This window comes from Phaenicophaeus curvirostris, chromosome 4 (genome assembly GCF_032191515.1).
Source record: "Phaenicophaeus curvirostris isolate KB17595 chromosome 4, BPBGC_Pcur_1.0, whole genome shotgun sequence".
NCBI classification, from domain to species: Eukaryota; Metazoa; Chordata; class Aves; order Cuculiformes; family Cuculidae; genus Phaenicophaeus; species Phaenicophaeus curvirostris.
The window spans coordinates 51,173,757-51,190,029 of NC_091395.1; the positions used below are offsets into that span (position 1 = coordinate 51,173,757).

General features: G+C 41.3%; 1 protein-coding gene across 1 annotated transcript in view; it reads right to left on the reverse strand.

The window, feature by feature from the left end:
- Positions 1–1,502: 1,502 nt before the first annotated feature.
- Positions 1,503–16,273, reverse strand: part of GABRB1 (gamma-aminobutyric acid type A receptor subunit beta1) — a 134,230-nt gene continuing 119,459 nt past the window's right edge. The window contains 4 exon segments of the mRNA XM_069856572.1: positions 1,503–1,874; positions 8,617–8,867; positions 9,488–9,640; positions 9,746–9,894. Of these exon segments, the coding sequence (XP_069712673.1) occupies positions 1,503–1,874; positions 8,617–8,867; positions 9,488–9,640; positions 9,746–9,894 (925 nt within the window).

Below are 16,273 nucleotides of genomic sequence, written 5' to 3' on the forward strand. Positions count from 1 at the left end.
TGTACAGTTACTTTTAGTTCTAAAGATTTAGAGAACTATGGAAAAGTATCACTTAAGGCATGTTCCATATTTGTTTTGGTTAAATTTCAGTGGTGACTGCACAGGTGCCTAGTAAAACTAAGGTGTCTTACTTGCATAAGCCATGGTAATGAAGAGCATGACAGAGTGTTTGTAGATTTTATACTTCTGCATGTACACGTAGTATTTGTACTTGTAAATAATAAACACTTGATTTTATATGTGAATAACTACACTAAATTGTTTCTTGATTTATTGATCCCTAAACTCAATCTTTTTAGGTGCTGGGAAAAATCAGCTTTACAAACAAAAGCAGTATAGAATCATAGAGTGGTTGTGGTTGGAAGGGACCTCTGGAAGTCATCTCGTCCAACTTCCCTGTTCAAGCGGAGTCACCTGGAGCAGGCGGCACAGGACTATGTCTGGATGGCTTTTGAATATCTGCCAAGAATGGAAACTACACAACCTTGGCAACATGTTCAGTGCTTGGAAGTTAAGGGAAGAAGCACTGGGGCTTAACTTGGAGAAAAGTGTGAGGGTTTAGCTTTAGTTTTGTTTCTTCGTTGATGGCTTTTCACTTAAATACATTATTTTCAAAAGGGCGTGCAGTACTGGAGAGGAGCTGACCTGTGTAGACTGTGAAAAGGATATTCCTGGCCCACTTAATACAGCAGGTAACTGGTAAATCATAGTCTAAGCATATATTTTATGAAACCAGATTAGATTTTGATTGCAGTATGTAACTAAAGAAATAATGCATCAGATTAATCAGCTAATGTAGCTAATACAATAATGAAATGCACCCAATCCTGAATTCTTTACTATGCCAAAGTCTCATTCATCTCTTTCTTGAAATGATAATTTTGCTGTCTTTGTTTCATAAAGCTGTTATTTTCTGCAGCACAAAATATTCAAAGTTAGTTGCCTCTTAAAATCTAAAAAAAAATAGGTAATATGTTGTCAGCTAGATCAAAACAGCAAATGACACTTTAGAGACAGGAACAAGGAAACTGATATGTTCACACATGCAAACAAGGTTGCGGATGCTCTCACTGTAATGTGCAATATGCCAAAGGAAACAATCTTTATGAACAGTATTTTATACTTTCCTCTAAGACTGCAGATACAGATAAGCAGTGAGGAGTTAAGAGACATTATTGATCAGAAACCCTCTAGAAAGATGACATGGTTCTGATTCCATGTAATTATCTTAACTCTAGTGATAATGACACTTAATTGATTTTGTCAAGAATAAAAGTATAAAAGAATGACTAGCATACCATTTCTTAGATTGACCAGCACAAGACAAGAGGTGATGTTTTTATAATATACAGAAAGTCAAAATGACTTACAAAATAATTGAGAAACAAACAATTATTAAATTGGAATTATTCAGTGACTGGGTATCTTACCTTGAACATGTGACGTGGCTACTCCAGTTCAGAAAATTGAGAAGGAAAAGAAACAAACCTAATTATGTTAGTCTATAGTAATGTTGTTGCATAAATTAGTGGACATAATGCAGCCAATAAACAACATTGAAAAAAAACAAATGTAATGGGAAAGACCATTCTGGACCACTTGTCTATTGAGTTAACATCAGTGAAATCAGGGATTTTGACTTTGATCTGGGATGTCCTTCTTTGTAATTGTCCTTTTTGAAGATGCCTGTGCCTGTCCAAACCGCTCCTACTGCAGAAGTCTCTGCTGTAAGTGGCTCTTCTGCACTGCAGGTTGCCACTATTGTATGTGTACAGGGTGGCTTGGAGGTCGTGGAGGCTTGTAAGCACCTCTGAGCTTCTGACATCATTTCGTACTTCAAGTGGGCTAAGAAGCATGTTTCCATAGGGGTCAACCTGTGGCAAGGAAGGAATGTGAATTAGACAAGTTCTTCTGCTAGCCTAAGGTGTCTCTCAGATGGACAGGTACCTCCTGGCTCTAGTGCCAAGGTGCTCCTGGGGCTGCAGTGATAGTTGCATCCTGTATAGCATTGATGGAAGTGAAAATATACTTTCCTGAGTGATGTGAGATTATCTGTTAGGCATCTAAATAACTTCCATTCTGACCCAGCTTATTTGTCTAGCATCTTTTGATTCATTTAATTACCTCATCCCCTGTAAAGTAAGAGTTTTCTAATTTTATCTTTAACTTAGATTGTGATCTTTATGAAATACTGAGTTTTAATGTCTGATGACCTGTCATCCTAAGCTTTCATGTATTCACGGTGAAAAAAAATGTTGCTGACTCTCAATTCTATACAGATTTAGTACTGTAGGTTAGTTTCAAGAACAGTTTCGTAGCAATGGGTTCATCATATGAAGAACATATAGATACATACCCATGTTATCAGTTATTGTAATATGCTTGTGACGAGAATTAATGCTGGTGAATTACTGTATTGCAGAGATGGAAATCCACTATGTGTATGTCTGATGCAAATTTTATATATAAATATATTTTATTTTAATATCACTGCCTTTTTCATATATGGATATAATTAACCACAAATTGCTGTGTTACTACAAAGTGTTTACCTTTTCACTCATCTTTAGTTTTCTATGTGTTTGCAGTAAAATCTCTTTTAGGAAAAGTTTCCTGGTGTTTCCAAGATGACTCCTGGCCTCTCCATAGTGACTTCCTAGGTGTTTCCAATTCCCAGATGTTTAAACATCTACTGTAGCTCAAATGAAGGAAATGCACATCTGGACATCTTACATGAAGTTTCAAAGACTTTGCCATGAGTCTTGAGTATTAAAATTTTTTTGTAAACTGTGGCCTTGGGCCTACCCCAGATATATTGCAGCCTATACTATGTACAGGGAAAAAATGAGAATTCAGTAGGAACATCCCAATTCCTGTCTCTGTTTTCATGGGAAAACCTCAACATATTCTGGGTTAGAGAGGCCAACTGGTCCCAAACCAGCGTGGTATCTGCAATCTGTACTTGAAATATGGGCTACCCATTTTATACCTTTAAGATCATCAGATTTTAGCAGAAGGATGATCTAAGCAAGGATTTCCTGTTCTCCTAAGGACTGCCATAACTATTGGACTATTAATTGCTCCTAAGTTCTCACACTTTCTGTGGAAAAAGCAATAAGCTCGGAGTCATCTCCGTGTAAAAAGAAATCTTTTAATTCTTGGAAGTTTTGATTGGTCACCCTTTTCTTCCCAGTATTACAAAATAGCCCTTTGAGCTGTCATTGATTGCATAACCTAGTGTTTAAGCTAATTGACTTCAGCGTTACAATAGTGATAATGGTAGTGCAAGCATCATTAAGGCATTATTATGGCTTCTCTTTTGTGAAGACAATGCTTAACTGCCTATAATCTAAAGTGATTCTTTGGGATGTTTCTTGAACTAATATACCCTGACAGTTTATTATAAGCCAAGCAGCATATGAATTCCCACATTAAGTGTTATGGATGAAGTTCTTATATTTTAAAGTGAGTTTTATTTAAATCATTTTAGGCTGAATGATTTGTATGCATCATGAAGGAACTCAGTCTTTGAATTCTCTTCTTGGCAATTCAGAGTAAGTGTCCAGGGAGGGGACATCCAGAGCTTCCCTGAGCAACCTGTGCCAGCGCCTCACCACTCTCATGGTGAAGAACGTACCATCTTCCGCAGCAGCCGCTGCTTTCCTCTTCTTCTTCTTCCCCTTCCTGCCGCTTGGGCAGGCAGCATCCACGCCTTCTGAGGCTGCTCTGGCTGCCGCCTCTGCCCTGGGGGCTGCCTCCTCCTCCTGCCCCGGGGAGCTCTGTGGTGCCAGCTCTCTCCATGGCGGAGAGAGTCATGGAATCACTAGGTTGGAAAAGACCTCTTGGATTGTGGAGCCCAACCGCTCCTATCCACCACTAAACCGTGTCCCTCAGCACCTCGTCCACCGCCCCTTAAACACCTCCAGGGAAGGGGACTCAACCACCTCCCTGGGCAGCCTGTTCCAGTGCCCAGTGACCCTTTCTGTGAAATATGTTTTCCCGATATCAAACCTGAACCTCCCCTGGCGGAGCTTGAGGCCATTCCTTCTCATCCTGTCCCTTGGGAGAAGAGGCCAGCTCCCTCCTCTCCACAACCTCCTTTCAGGTAGTTGTAGAGAGCAATGAGGTCTCCCCTCAGGCTCCTCTTCTCCGGGCTAAACAACCCCAGCTCTCTAAGCCGTTCCTCACAAGGCATCCCAAAGGGCACTGGAATTGTTCGAATTCTCTGTTCCCAAGCGGTTGTGCCCGTGCGGGAAATCACAGTGACCGGCCCACGGCAGGTTATTACCCTCCGCAATGTTTTCCCCTTCTCTCTCACTCTGGAGCGAGTCCAGAGAAGAGCAACGAAGCTGGTGAAGGGGCTGGAGAACAGGCCTTATGAGGCCTGACTCTCTCCGCCATGGGGAGAGCTGGCACCACAGAGCTCCCGGGGGCAGGAGGAGGAAGAGGAGGCAGCCCCCGGGGGCAGAGGTGGCGGCCGGAGCAGCCTCAGAAGGCGTGGATGCTGCCTGCCCGGGCGGCGGGAAGGGGAAAAAGAAGAAGAAAAAGAGGAAAGCAGCGGCTGCTGCGGAAGATGGTATGTTCTTCACCATGAGGGTGGTGAGGCACTGGCACAGGTTGCTCAGGGAAGCTCTGGATGTCCCCTCCCTGGAGATGTTCAAGGCCAGGCTGGATGGGGCTTTGAGCAGATGGTCTGGTGGGAGGTGTCCCTGCCCATCACAGGGCTTGGAACTGGATGGGCTTTAAGTTCCTTTCCTACCCAAACCATTCTATAATTCTATCTTGATAAATACAGCTGCTCTGCCAGGGCTCATTTATTCTTAGGGAGCCCAAAAAGCTCCCACTCTTGTTTTCCTTCCCGTGGGAGAGAACTTGCTGGCTGGATGGTGTGAGAAGTGCCAACTCAGACGAAGCTCTGGAGGTCTCAACGTCACCTCTTTCCTTATTCCAGCTGTAACGGTTGAACTCTGACAGGTACTGAACCTATAGCGAGGTTTAATAACCAGTTTAATTGTTGCAAAGGATTCTGCCTTGTAACAGTAAGTTTGGATGTTTTGCTTGTTAATTATTTGGGGGTTGCACTGGGTGACCTGTCAAGGTCCTTTCCAACCCAAAGTATTCTATGATTTCATGAGTATATATACATAGTTCTTCAAAGTAGTTGTAACAGACACATGATTTCTGTGCTTGGATGTGCAGCCAGTACATCTTTTCAGCAACACATCCAGCCTCTGGCAGCACCTCTATGTTGGGAAACTAAAGTATGCTGGGAAACTGCCAAAAAATTGTATCCTGCAAATACTGCTAGATTTTTATATGTATGTGCACAGGTATATTTCTGTATTTATTTGAAACTTCTGTTTCATGTGTTTGAACTTTGTGGCACTTGTTATGGTTATAGGAATATAGAGGTATTTTCATGCAGTTCTCTGAGGATTCCAGTGCTTAGAATGGAACAGACGTTACATTTCACATGACCTGAGCGCAAGCTCTGTTGGAAACTTGATGTCTGCTTTACAGATAGGAGAGAATTTTGTAACTTGTTCCTCATTCCTATGGGAAATTTTATATAGTGTACAATAAATGTCACTCTTTACTGTGCAGAGTGGATTGTGTGGAAGGAGCTTCTAAATATTTTGCTCTCTATGTAAGAAAGTCCCATAGAAACTTTTCCTTCACATTCTCCTGTTCCTCTCTCACCCCATGAAAAAAGCGGGACACGTGTAAGTCATTTACAGACTAAAGAAATTCACTCTGTGGCACAACTTTTAATGGTGATCGTATCTTTCATGTCTCTGAATGACTTCTCTTCTGTAAAATAGCACTAGATACAGAAACTAAAAAAGCAAAAACTGAAGAAGGTGAATCTGTGGATGTAGAAGATGAAGATAAGCAGGATTCTGGAGAGCAAGAAGTGGAGGAGAAGGAGGAAGAGGAGGATGAGGATGAAATGCCTGGTTTACCACTAGATGTAACAGGTATCTTGTGCTTCTCTTTTCCATATGGGTGCAAAAATCCACAGTCTTAACACTTTCTTCCAGAGCAACTTGCAGTTTTCAAATTAGCTCCGTGAGTGTTTGAAGGTAGATGTGGTGACACTGGCAACCATACAGCTGTTCCTCAGGTGCTGTTCTTTGAAATTTTCACTGTACGCACACTCCTATTAGTCTTAAAATTACTAGTGAGAATCTGTTTTAAAAAATGTATACACATATATGTTTAGCTGTAGAGGGAAAAGTCAGTGGAGAGCAAGATGGGGGTGTAGAATAGTAAATTTGGCAGGAGAAACAGTGCATTTATGTTCACATTTAACAGCTCTGTGTAGCATTCTTGACAACATGTTAATACACAGTGATTTGTCGGTATCTTTGGCTTTTCAGGTACTAAGGAATAATAAAAAGTCCTTTGCTTTGATTTGTTTCATCTGGGTCAGTTTTAACTGGATTGTCTTAGAGGACAGATGAAATTGAAGAAATAAGTTTGAATATTGTTTATTTCCTCCCCCACTTCAGGTGCTTTTGAAGACAACTCTTTTACTTCCCTGGCTAGTATTGTCAGTGAGAAAACGCTGAAAGGCGTAAATGACATGGGTTGTACACACATGACCGAAATTCAGCATAAAAGTATTAAACCACTTCTGGAAGGCAGGTAAGAAATGAGGTTTTTTAATCACTACATTGACCCAAAACATGTAATTTTTGCTGGTGAGTTAATATGAAATGTGATTTTTTTTAAAAAAGGGAAGTTCTAACATGTTTTATATATTTTGTGTTAATACAAGTTAACAAAGTATGTTTGTGTTGCCTGTGAACAAATACTTTAGCTCATGGCAGCTGCTTTGCATTTGTCTTTGGAAGCAGGGAGGTCTGTTTTCGCTGTTCTTGTTGTCTGCATGTCTCAAAGACACAGCCTTATGCTGTCACTAGAGACATGGTGGCCAGTTGCTGTGGGCTGGGTCTGCCACCCAGCTCTTAACAACAGCTCTGGTGGATTCCTTTAAGTCTTGTTATATTTTTACATGGTCAGCATTGCTGGAACTAGGACTGTTCTTTTTCTGCATGATCAGCTGAATACTTATTTTTCTAACTTTGCTGTACACGGGGATATTTTAGGAGCTGCAAAAACAGGCAGTGGCAAAACACTTGCGTTTCTTTTTCCTGCAGTAGAGCTCATCTACAAGCTCAAATTCATGCCTAGGAATGCTAAGGTTCTTGATTTCACGTTTGAATTTTACTGTTGCACAGCCATTTAGGGACATGGCTAGGAGGGGTATTAGATGAGTTGTAACTTATTCTTGTCCAATGGTCATAACTTTTTAGGAACAGGTGTTATTATTCTTTCTCCTACTCGAGCGCATGCTGTGCAAACCTATGGAGTTCTTGAAGAATTTATGAATCATCATGATCACACCTATGGTCTGATAACGGGGGGCAGCAACAGATCAGCAGAAGCACAGAAAAGGGTCTCCTGCACATTGGGACAGGAGGCAAATGCACATAAAGACAGTTAATGGGCTCATAAATTCACTGAGGCTGAGGACATGATGACTCTTTTAATGATGCTTATCTGCAGTGATTGTTGCTAGGACACAGGGCACACAACTCTAGAACTAATAAAATATCACGGAGTTTCTGAAATGCACTTCCTGACCCACATGTGAAATTGAAACAATCCATCGAGCTCAAGTCTTACCTGTTAGAGTTTTATGTGTTGGTCTCATTCCTCCAGCTGAATATGGGGCTCAGACACAGGTTTCTCCAAATGTTATCACCTCAGGCCACAATAGTACAGAGTTTGCAGGACAGCCTAGGTAAAAACTCATTAACATGTGGATGTCATAAGAAAAGCAGAGTATAGAAGGACATTTTTTGGCTTGTTAAGGTATGTATTTTCCTTGGAGTCAGACTGGGCTAAACACACCCAAGGGAAGTGTTTATTTCTGAAAAACTGAGGAAAAAAGAGAGTAGGCTTCTAGAAATTTGCAAGTGATCAGTGATGTCCTGCTAAATTAAACTTTTCCCTGTTAAAAAAATATCCATAGTATTACTTCATGGAGTTTATATGGCTTGTTTTTTTTAAGAAGGGTAGCTGTGGTCTGCTTGAATTTAGCCTGAGGGAAAAATCCTGACCTCTCTGAAAGCTGTTACTAACTAGCAGTATCCTCCTTTCGTTCCTGGAATCTCAGTGGTGTGGGCTTCATTCAAGATTCAATGAAGCAAGACTGCCTGTCTTTGTTTTCTTTTATTTTCGTGAAGTTTCTATGTGTAAAGAGGAACTGGATAATAAACATTTCTTCTATGCTACCTACTATAGCAAAGGAATATACAGTTGAATTGGTGAATATTTAACTACCTTGTACCCCTTACATTTCATCTTTGCTGCAAAGAAATGCTTGTTCTGAATATTCATTTGCATTTTCTATAGTTTCTTATTCTGTTTTCAGCTGAAGATGGAGCAAACCATATGTTGCTGTAATTGTCTTAAAATACCATTTTTTGTCTAGACAATTTTAAATGCTTTTGCGTATGTGTTCAAACTACATTTGTTTCTATCATCGTATATATCAACATAGTCACAGCAGAAATGCTGTTTGAAAAGTTAGCATGAACATTTTACCTGAACTCGATTTATTTCCAGTCTGCTCTTCTTATCTTTAGTAGATCTGGCCCTGCCTTCTACCTTTTTTTGACGTTGAGGTCCTTTCCCAAAGAATATGTAGTTTACAAAGGCATATTCCAGCAGGGCCAGGAACACAAACAAGAAGCATCCCATCAGTTAAATATCTAATGCCTTAACATAGGGAATTTTTGGCGAGGTCTCCTTGGGGTGAGTGCTGATGGTGGTCATGGTCAGCACAGTTGTGATTCCTACGAAAGGAAATAAAAAACATTGACTAACAAGACAGGAAAGGAGACGGAGCATGGAAGGTGTAATGGCAGCATTGCCTAGCTATCATAACTAAGCTGGGAAATGTGGGGTTAGCTGACCTGGATAGCAAAGCATTGATCACCGTTCTTTCTATGTGAGGAAATACTTGGCAGTTTATCAACAGCAGTAGCCCTGCTTCATCCCGTAGTGTGGCTTCTATTGCTCTGTGGAACAACAATAAGTGTCTAGCTTTTGTCTGAAAACAGAGGATTGACAGGAGAAAGGGAAGCTTTATAATAAAGTGATCAACTTTGATGAAGAGATATATATCTATATTTATGCTTCTATCAAAACAGCTTTTCCTGTTAAATGGGTGCTTGCAAGTGAAGGACTTCCATCTCATTGTGTTACCAATCACTGCATGATTTTTTTTTTTATGTATGTGTGTGTGCGCTTTGTTTTAGCTGGATGAAATTATTTTTAGTCTGCCTTAATCGCAGGTCATTAATGCATCTAGGTGATAGCTCTAGGCTGCTGCAATCAGCTGTATGAGTTTTCTGCTACTGTATTCAAAAACAACAATTATACATGTAGTTACATGATTTTGAAAAGAAGTTACTGAGAACAACTCTGGCTGCAGAGGCATCATCATTGATCCAAAAAGATACCCACAACAAAATTGTGATCAGCGTGGAAAGCATAAAGTTTTGCAAAATGAAGCATCCAATATTTCTTTTTAGCTGGAAGCTAGGTGATAATCAAGGATACGCTCCTGAAACAAAGAAGTCATACAGAGACTGAAGCCTAATAAAAGTTAGATACTGACATTTCTGGGTTGGGGAAGAAGGGGAAACCTTATTAGCTAGCCAGGTCTTACCTGTTGTAAATTCCACTTTCTTAGATACCATCTTGTAATCAGCTATAAAAAATTGTGGGAGCTTGATGTTACTGACTCCTGTTACTGCTGACTCTCCTCCATTCCAGTCAAATTCAATATCATCAGTAGTGTATCCATCCGAAACAAAGGCACAATTTGATTATTGATTTTTCTTTTGTTTTATTACTTGGCTTAGCTATGTGGAAGGAGTGGCCGTTAATCAGGAATTCAGCCTTCTGTTGTATGACATTTCTGTTACTCAGAAGCCATGTAGCCTCCTCTGTACCCAGGGGAAGCCTCTAGGTGTGGAAAGGGAGAAGACAGAAAACAAGGACAGATTGTAAGATTAAAAATCAATTTTTAGCTAGCTCTAATGCTGCTTGTTTTCACTCAGGTTTGAGTTTCTCGGTTTACCAAGAGACAGATATAACATCAGCAAAACTTTTAAATTTTCTAGGTGAAGCTCTAACAGTAAAACCAGGTTCAGGTCTCAGCTTTGCTTTTGATTTCTTATGCAGGCTGTTACAAAATAGAGTTTGGAGCCAGTGGAGACAAAGATGATTCTAGAAGAATTCAGGTACCTGTACTGTTACGTGGCAATGTCTGTCAAAGCTCTAGGTATCCCTCTGATATTCATGCAGCATTTTATATTTTTATGAGACCATTCCATCTTTGATCTCCTGTTGTCACAGAACAATTTCCTATTGACTTCAAAACTAGAACATTTCTTCTCTTTCCTTTTAGGAGTGATGTTGATTATTTAATTAAAAATTAATTTGGGATTCTACCTCTGGGAATGTTAATATTAGTGTTATCATTTTCAAAAACATTTTGACTGAATTCAGAAGTGACTGAGTTTAAAAAAAATCACGCAATGACATTTTTAACTAATATTTAAACTGGTTCCAATTTATTGCATATTATTACTTTCTCCAGACATCTACCATAGGAGAGAACAACATCTCATCTATTTCTAGACTTCTCCTTCAGGTGTCAGATTTATCAGGTTCAAATGATAGAATACAGATCAAATAGAAACATGTGTTTGAACTCAAAGCTTTACAAAACCCGACAGTATTTTTGCCATAGTATCAGAAGGCTCTACAGAGATAGGAACTTATCCTTTCATATGCACCAATAATGCAATTTCTAGCTAGGAAGCTTAGTCTTGAGATGTCTTTTCCTATGATGGTGCCTGGTAATTGCTTCATCTCCGGAAGGCTGATCACATGCAGAACAGGTCTATTGTTTCTCTGGTGACAATCAGAGGAGCTCTCACAGCTTGCTGGGGTTCTCAAGGGGCCGCTTGGGAAGTCTGCAGTTATTGAACAGGTATCTTCAGATGCAAACATACTGTGATGGGCTGGACAAGGTTAAGCGTTCATGTATCTTATTTGTGAACTGCTCGTTGCCATGGTCTGCTAACTGTCTGAAATCCTCCTGAAACTGTGCTAACCTATTCAGTGTGGATTGCTGCAGTCTGCTTAAAACTTCTGTGCTTCCCATTCCTTACGCTAACTTTTTGAAAATGAACCACCCCAGGGTTGGCACTGAAGGCTCTCTGCCAGGCTATTTTTTGTGCCTTCCAGGTAGAAGTCAAAAGCTTTTCATTGCAAAAGGCCGAGGCTGATACTGGATAGTGGGACTTTAAAGGAATAGCACACAAACCACAGGGCCTACGTGAGCCATGCATAGAGTATAATGCAGAATAATTGAAGGAGGGAATGAAGACTGCTACATCTGTTTAAGAGGCTAAGACTGAGATTGTCAAGGAAGAGTTAACTTCCTTTTCTTGAAGATTGGGATTATAAAAAAATATCTCTGGGGCCCCTTTCATACCCCTTCCTCCAGTTTTTCTTCAATTGTGCTGCTTCCTTTGCTGGTGCAAACTGGGATCCAGGGCAGAGAGAGGAACCGTCTCCAGTGCTCAACAAGTCCTGACTTTATTTGCTGTTTCCTTAAGCAGCCTCTGCCAGCCTGTCTACAGTTTCTCTGCCTTCTTTGCAGAAGAGGGAATAGTTTAGTCACTTTACTGAAGATAAAATTCCCTTCCCGAAACATGAATTGTAGATTCTGTTGCTAAAATGGCATCCTATAAACACCTGGGGTATCACAGGGTGGATTTTGAAAAGAAAGCAGATAGTTCTTCCTACAAAATATTGCACCATGTTATTGGCACAGTGATGCTGGACCTTTACAAGCCAGATTACAGCAGTTTTGTAACATAGGCAATTGTGCCTGTCACTAGTCTTGGAAAGGTTTCTATGACTTTGTCTGTTAAATGAAAACTACAAAGTTATAAAGTTAAACAACCAAAAGCAAGAATCTTGCACGGAGGATTTCAGCTGATGAAAAGCCATCGCTGCTGGTAGGCCATGACTTCAAACTTTAAAACTTAAAAAAGACTTTCAAGTACTAAAAAAATGGATCTTGTGTCACCTATTGCTGTTTCTAATATGCTGATTTGTTCCTTGAATTTACTCTGGTTAAAGCTGTAGGAAATTATTGAAAGGGATAGTGATGCTTTTTAATCAGGAGCATTCACAGTTATTAGGTCTTTTTTTTAGAAGAGTAATTAAGCGGCAACATCTTCCTGTGGTTTTTATAGAGTTTTTTATGATTGTCATTGCAATAACTTTGCTAGACACTAAGAAGGTGTAAATACTCTCCAGACAGCCCATTGCCTGCCATGATACGATTTTTGTAGTTTGCTGCCCTTCATTACGTGCTTCACACATTGTTCCAGGTGCGGGAGGGGCATTGCTCTCATGGCTGATGATAACTCACAGGTGCAGGGCTTGTTCCACAGGCTCGTGTTCCGCAGGCATCGACATCACTTTTTGTTTTCCGAACCAACAAACTCGAGCAGGACGCAGATGGCAGCAGTTTAAAGGCTGGAACCAACCTCAGCTCCGAACAGTCAGCAGAGTGCAGATCACTGCTCCTTTTTGATGTGGTTGGTGCCTTTAAGTGAGGAGCCAAAGTGATGTGAGTTGAGAGATGTTCAGTGTCGGGCAGCGCTGGCATCTGGCCAGCAGGCACTGAGAAACCCTCATTTCTGGTATCATGAGCCTTTAAAATTTACAATGGAACAAAAGCTGTTTCAGTCACTGAAAAAGGGCGGGTCTAGTCTGTGTAGTGGCCAGCTCTAACATGCTGATTTGTTCACTGAATTTATCTGAACTGCTCTGGTACTGCCTCAGCAGCTTTTTTTTCTGCATGACGTTTTTCCCTCTGTATGGATATTCATGTCTGTCACAGCTCTAAGGGGATGCCTCTGCTTTCGTGGCAGAGAACACTCTACTTACAACTGGATAGTGATGTCTACACACCAATTTCATAGAAGTCAAATACCGGGATCCTGAAACATTTCACTGACGTTCCTGCTGCCAGACGTTTACAGGCTGCCCAGAGAGGTGGTTGATTCACCTTCCCTGGAGGTGTTTAAGGGACGGGTGGAGGAGGCGCTGAGGGACATGGTTTAGTGTTTGATAGGAATGGTTGGACTCGATGATCCTGGGGGTCTTTTCCAACCTGGTGATTCTGTGATGCTGTGACTCTGCTGGCTGCCGGCCGCTGCGTTACCCCCGAGCGGCCGCGGGGGGGCGCGCACGCTCCGCGGCGGCCGCAGCCCCGGCCCAGCGCCCCGAGGACGCCGCGCGGGTTGGGCGGCCGCGGGTTCGGGGCGGTGCGAGGGGCTGTGTGCAACGGCTGGGCCTGCACAGGGGTGTGTCGGGATTTAAATGCTTCTGGAGCAAACATGGGATGCTTTCTTGGCTAGCATCCCTTGCAGTCTAGCCTCCCTTAAGCAAAGAGATCACAGAATCATGGAATGGTTTGAGTGGGAAGGAAATGTAAATATCATCCAGTTCCAGCCCCCCTGCCACGGGCAGGGACACCTCCCACCAGACCAGGCTGCTCAAGGCCCCATCCAACCTGGCCTTGAACAGCCCCAGGGATGGGGCAGCCACAGCTTCCCTGGGCAACCTGTGCCAGGGCCTCACCACCCTCATCGTGAAGAAATTCCTCTTTATCCCAAGTCTAAATCTGCCCCTCTCTAGTTTATACCCACTGCCCCTAGTCCTGTCACTACAAGCCTTTGTAAAAAGCCTCTCCCCATCTTTCTTGTAGCCCCAGGTGCCAGAAGGTTGCTATAAGGTCTCCTTGGAGCCTTCTCATCTCCAGGCTGAACAACCCCAACTCTATCAGCCTGTCTAGTATGGGAGGTGCTCCAGCCCTCAGATCATCCTTGTAGCCCTCCTCTGGACCTGTTCCGACAGTTCCATATCCTTCTAACGTTGAGGATTACAGAACTGGACACAATACTCCAGGTGAGGTCTCACAAGAGAGGAATAGAGGGGCAGAATCACTCCCCTCGACCTGCTGGCCATGCTTCTTTTGATGCAGCCCAGGATTCGTTTGGCCTTCTGGGCTGTGAGTGTACATTGATGGCTCATATTGAGCTTCTTGTCAATCATCAGCTCCCCAGGATTTCTGTGTGTGTGTTTGTTGACCTAAACAATAGGAGATTGCTAAGATTTATTTTTATTAGTAATAACCGTAGAATGGTTTGGTTTGGAAGGGAGCTTAAAGATTGATTCTCCCCCTCCCCAGTGGACAGGGTCACCTCTCAGTGGATCAGGTTGCTCAGAGACTCATCCAGCCTGAACCTGAACACCTCCAATAATGGAACATCTACAACTTCTTTGTTCGAATGTATTTCAGTGCCTCACCACCCTCACAGTAAAAAATTTATTCCTGATATCTAACCTAAATCTCCTCTCCTTCAGCTTAAAACCACTACCCCTCGTCCCATCACTACACTTCCTGATAAAGAGCTTCTCCCTAGATTTCCTTTATTATTAATAAATCTCCCATAAAATGATTTATTATATTTAAACCTTAGTTTGCTTGATAGGTTCTTCTCCAGCTTCAGAATCATTAAAATACGTTTAGTTTGCCCAATGTCTAGAAATGCCGATGAAGTCCTTGATGTGCCATTTTTTTTCTTCTAGCTCAGCAGCTGAGAGCTAGGTGAAAACACTTAGGCAGAAGTACCACAGATCTAAACAGTAACTAGATTTAAGCACAGCAAGAAATAGGTTATGTATCAGTCTTGCTGTTCATAGAAAAAATGTTTTAGAAATGTTGCTGACATTGTGATATAGCAAAGGTTAACAGTGTGTTTGCTATTAATGTCAGTAGGCTGTTTTATTTTCCACCACAGCCCTTGGCATTTCAAATACCTATGGGATAAATAAAGGTCTATATTGCATCAACTTAACAAATAAGTTCATGGTTCAACTATTATTAGCGCCTCCACAGAAATGTCCAAAGAGCCTCCCATTTTTCCAGGATAGGCAGCTCCAAAATAACGAACAGGGCCTCTGCCTTGGGGATCTGAGTCCAAATAGGCCACTTCAAAAGAATATTTCCACCCTGTGTGCCCCAAATCAAATGATTTGTGTATCAAAATGAGGCTGGAACCCAAACCCCTTTGATCATTACTGGGTCATCCCTTTCCTAACAACTTAGTCTTCATTGCTGAATGTATTCCTAGAGTATTATTTCTTTGTTTCACTTAGTTATTGTTACTATGACTGTATTCAAACCAGAAGATAAAGCATTTCTTCTGCACACCAATGAGATGGCCCATACAGTGGTGAATTTATTGTACTACTGCAGTTTAAACTCGTTGTATGGACAGGGCACTGCAGATCTGAATATGTGTTTTGGAAAGCGATGTCACCAGTTAACTATTAAAGTGATTGCATTACTTGGAAAGGCTGCCTGCCACTTGTGTTTGGGAGGGTGTTTGTATCTATAAGTGACTTTTTTTACTGAGAAATATTTTCTATAGGCAGATGGCAGATTGCAACTGGGAATCTGAGTCAGAATTTAGCCTAAGCAATACTGACCCAAATGAAAACTTGGTTAGGCTGTGAGAGTACTACAAACTGTCAGTTATTTAAGAAGGTTTCTCAAATAAAAATGAATTTAACATATGCACAATCTGTTCCATCCCAGTTGGAGACATCACTTCCTATCCATTAGGAGCAGAAACCAAATGTTATTACAGTATAAATTCACGCTTGCAATGTCGTAATCTAGTTCAGAGAGTGAATTTATAACCTTGCCTTACTGTTCAAACACCTTTAATATTGGTTCATTATTATTTGTTATCATTTTTTGCCCCTCTAACTTTTAAATCTCATTTGCCAGTGAGACTTGAAACAAGGTTGAAAGTCCTTTGGGAAAGGATTTGTTTGTTTTTGCTTAATATCTCTTTAATGGCTATCACAGCAAGACTTCTCAATATCACTGTAGTCTCAATAGATGGAAGCATTGAAGGTTTCTGGATAAGTAATCAGACTTGTACTGAAAATACCTTACCGGCTTATTTGTCTCCTTCTACTGAATTATGCCAGTGATGCCAAAGGCCCTACTGAGCCTAGAATAAATATGATGCAGTGCACAATCATAAGTACACATTAATATGTTTTATCTAGTATGGCTTTCATGTGCAAG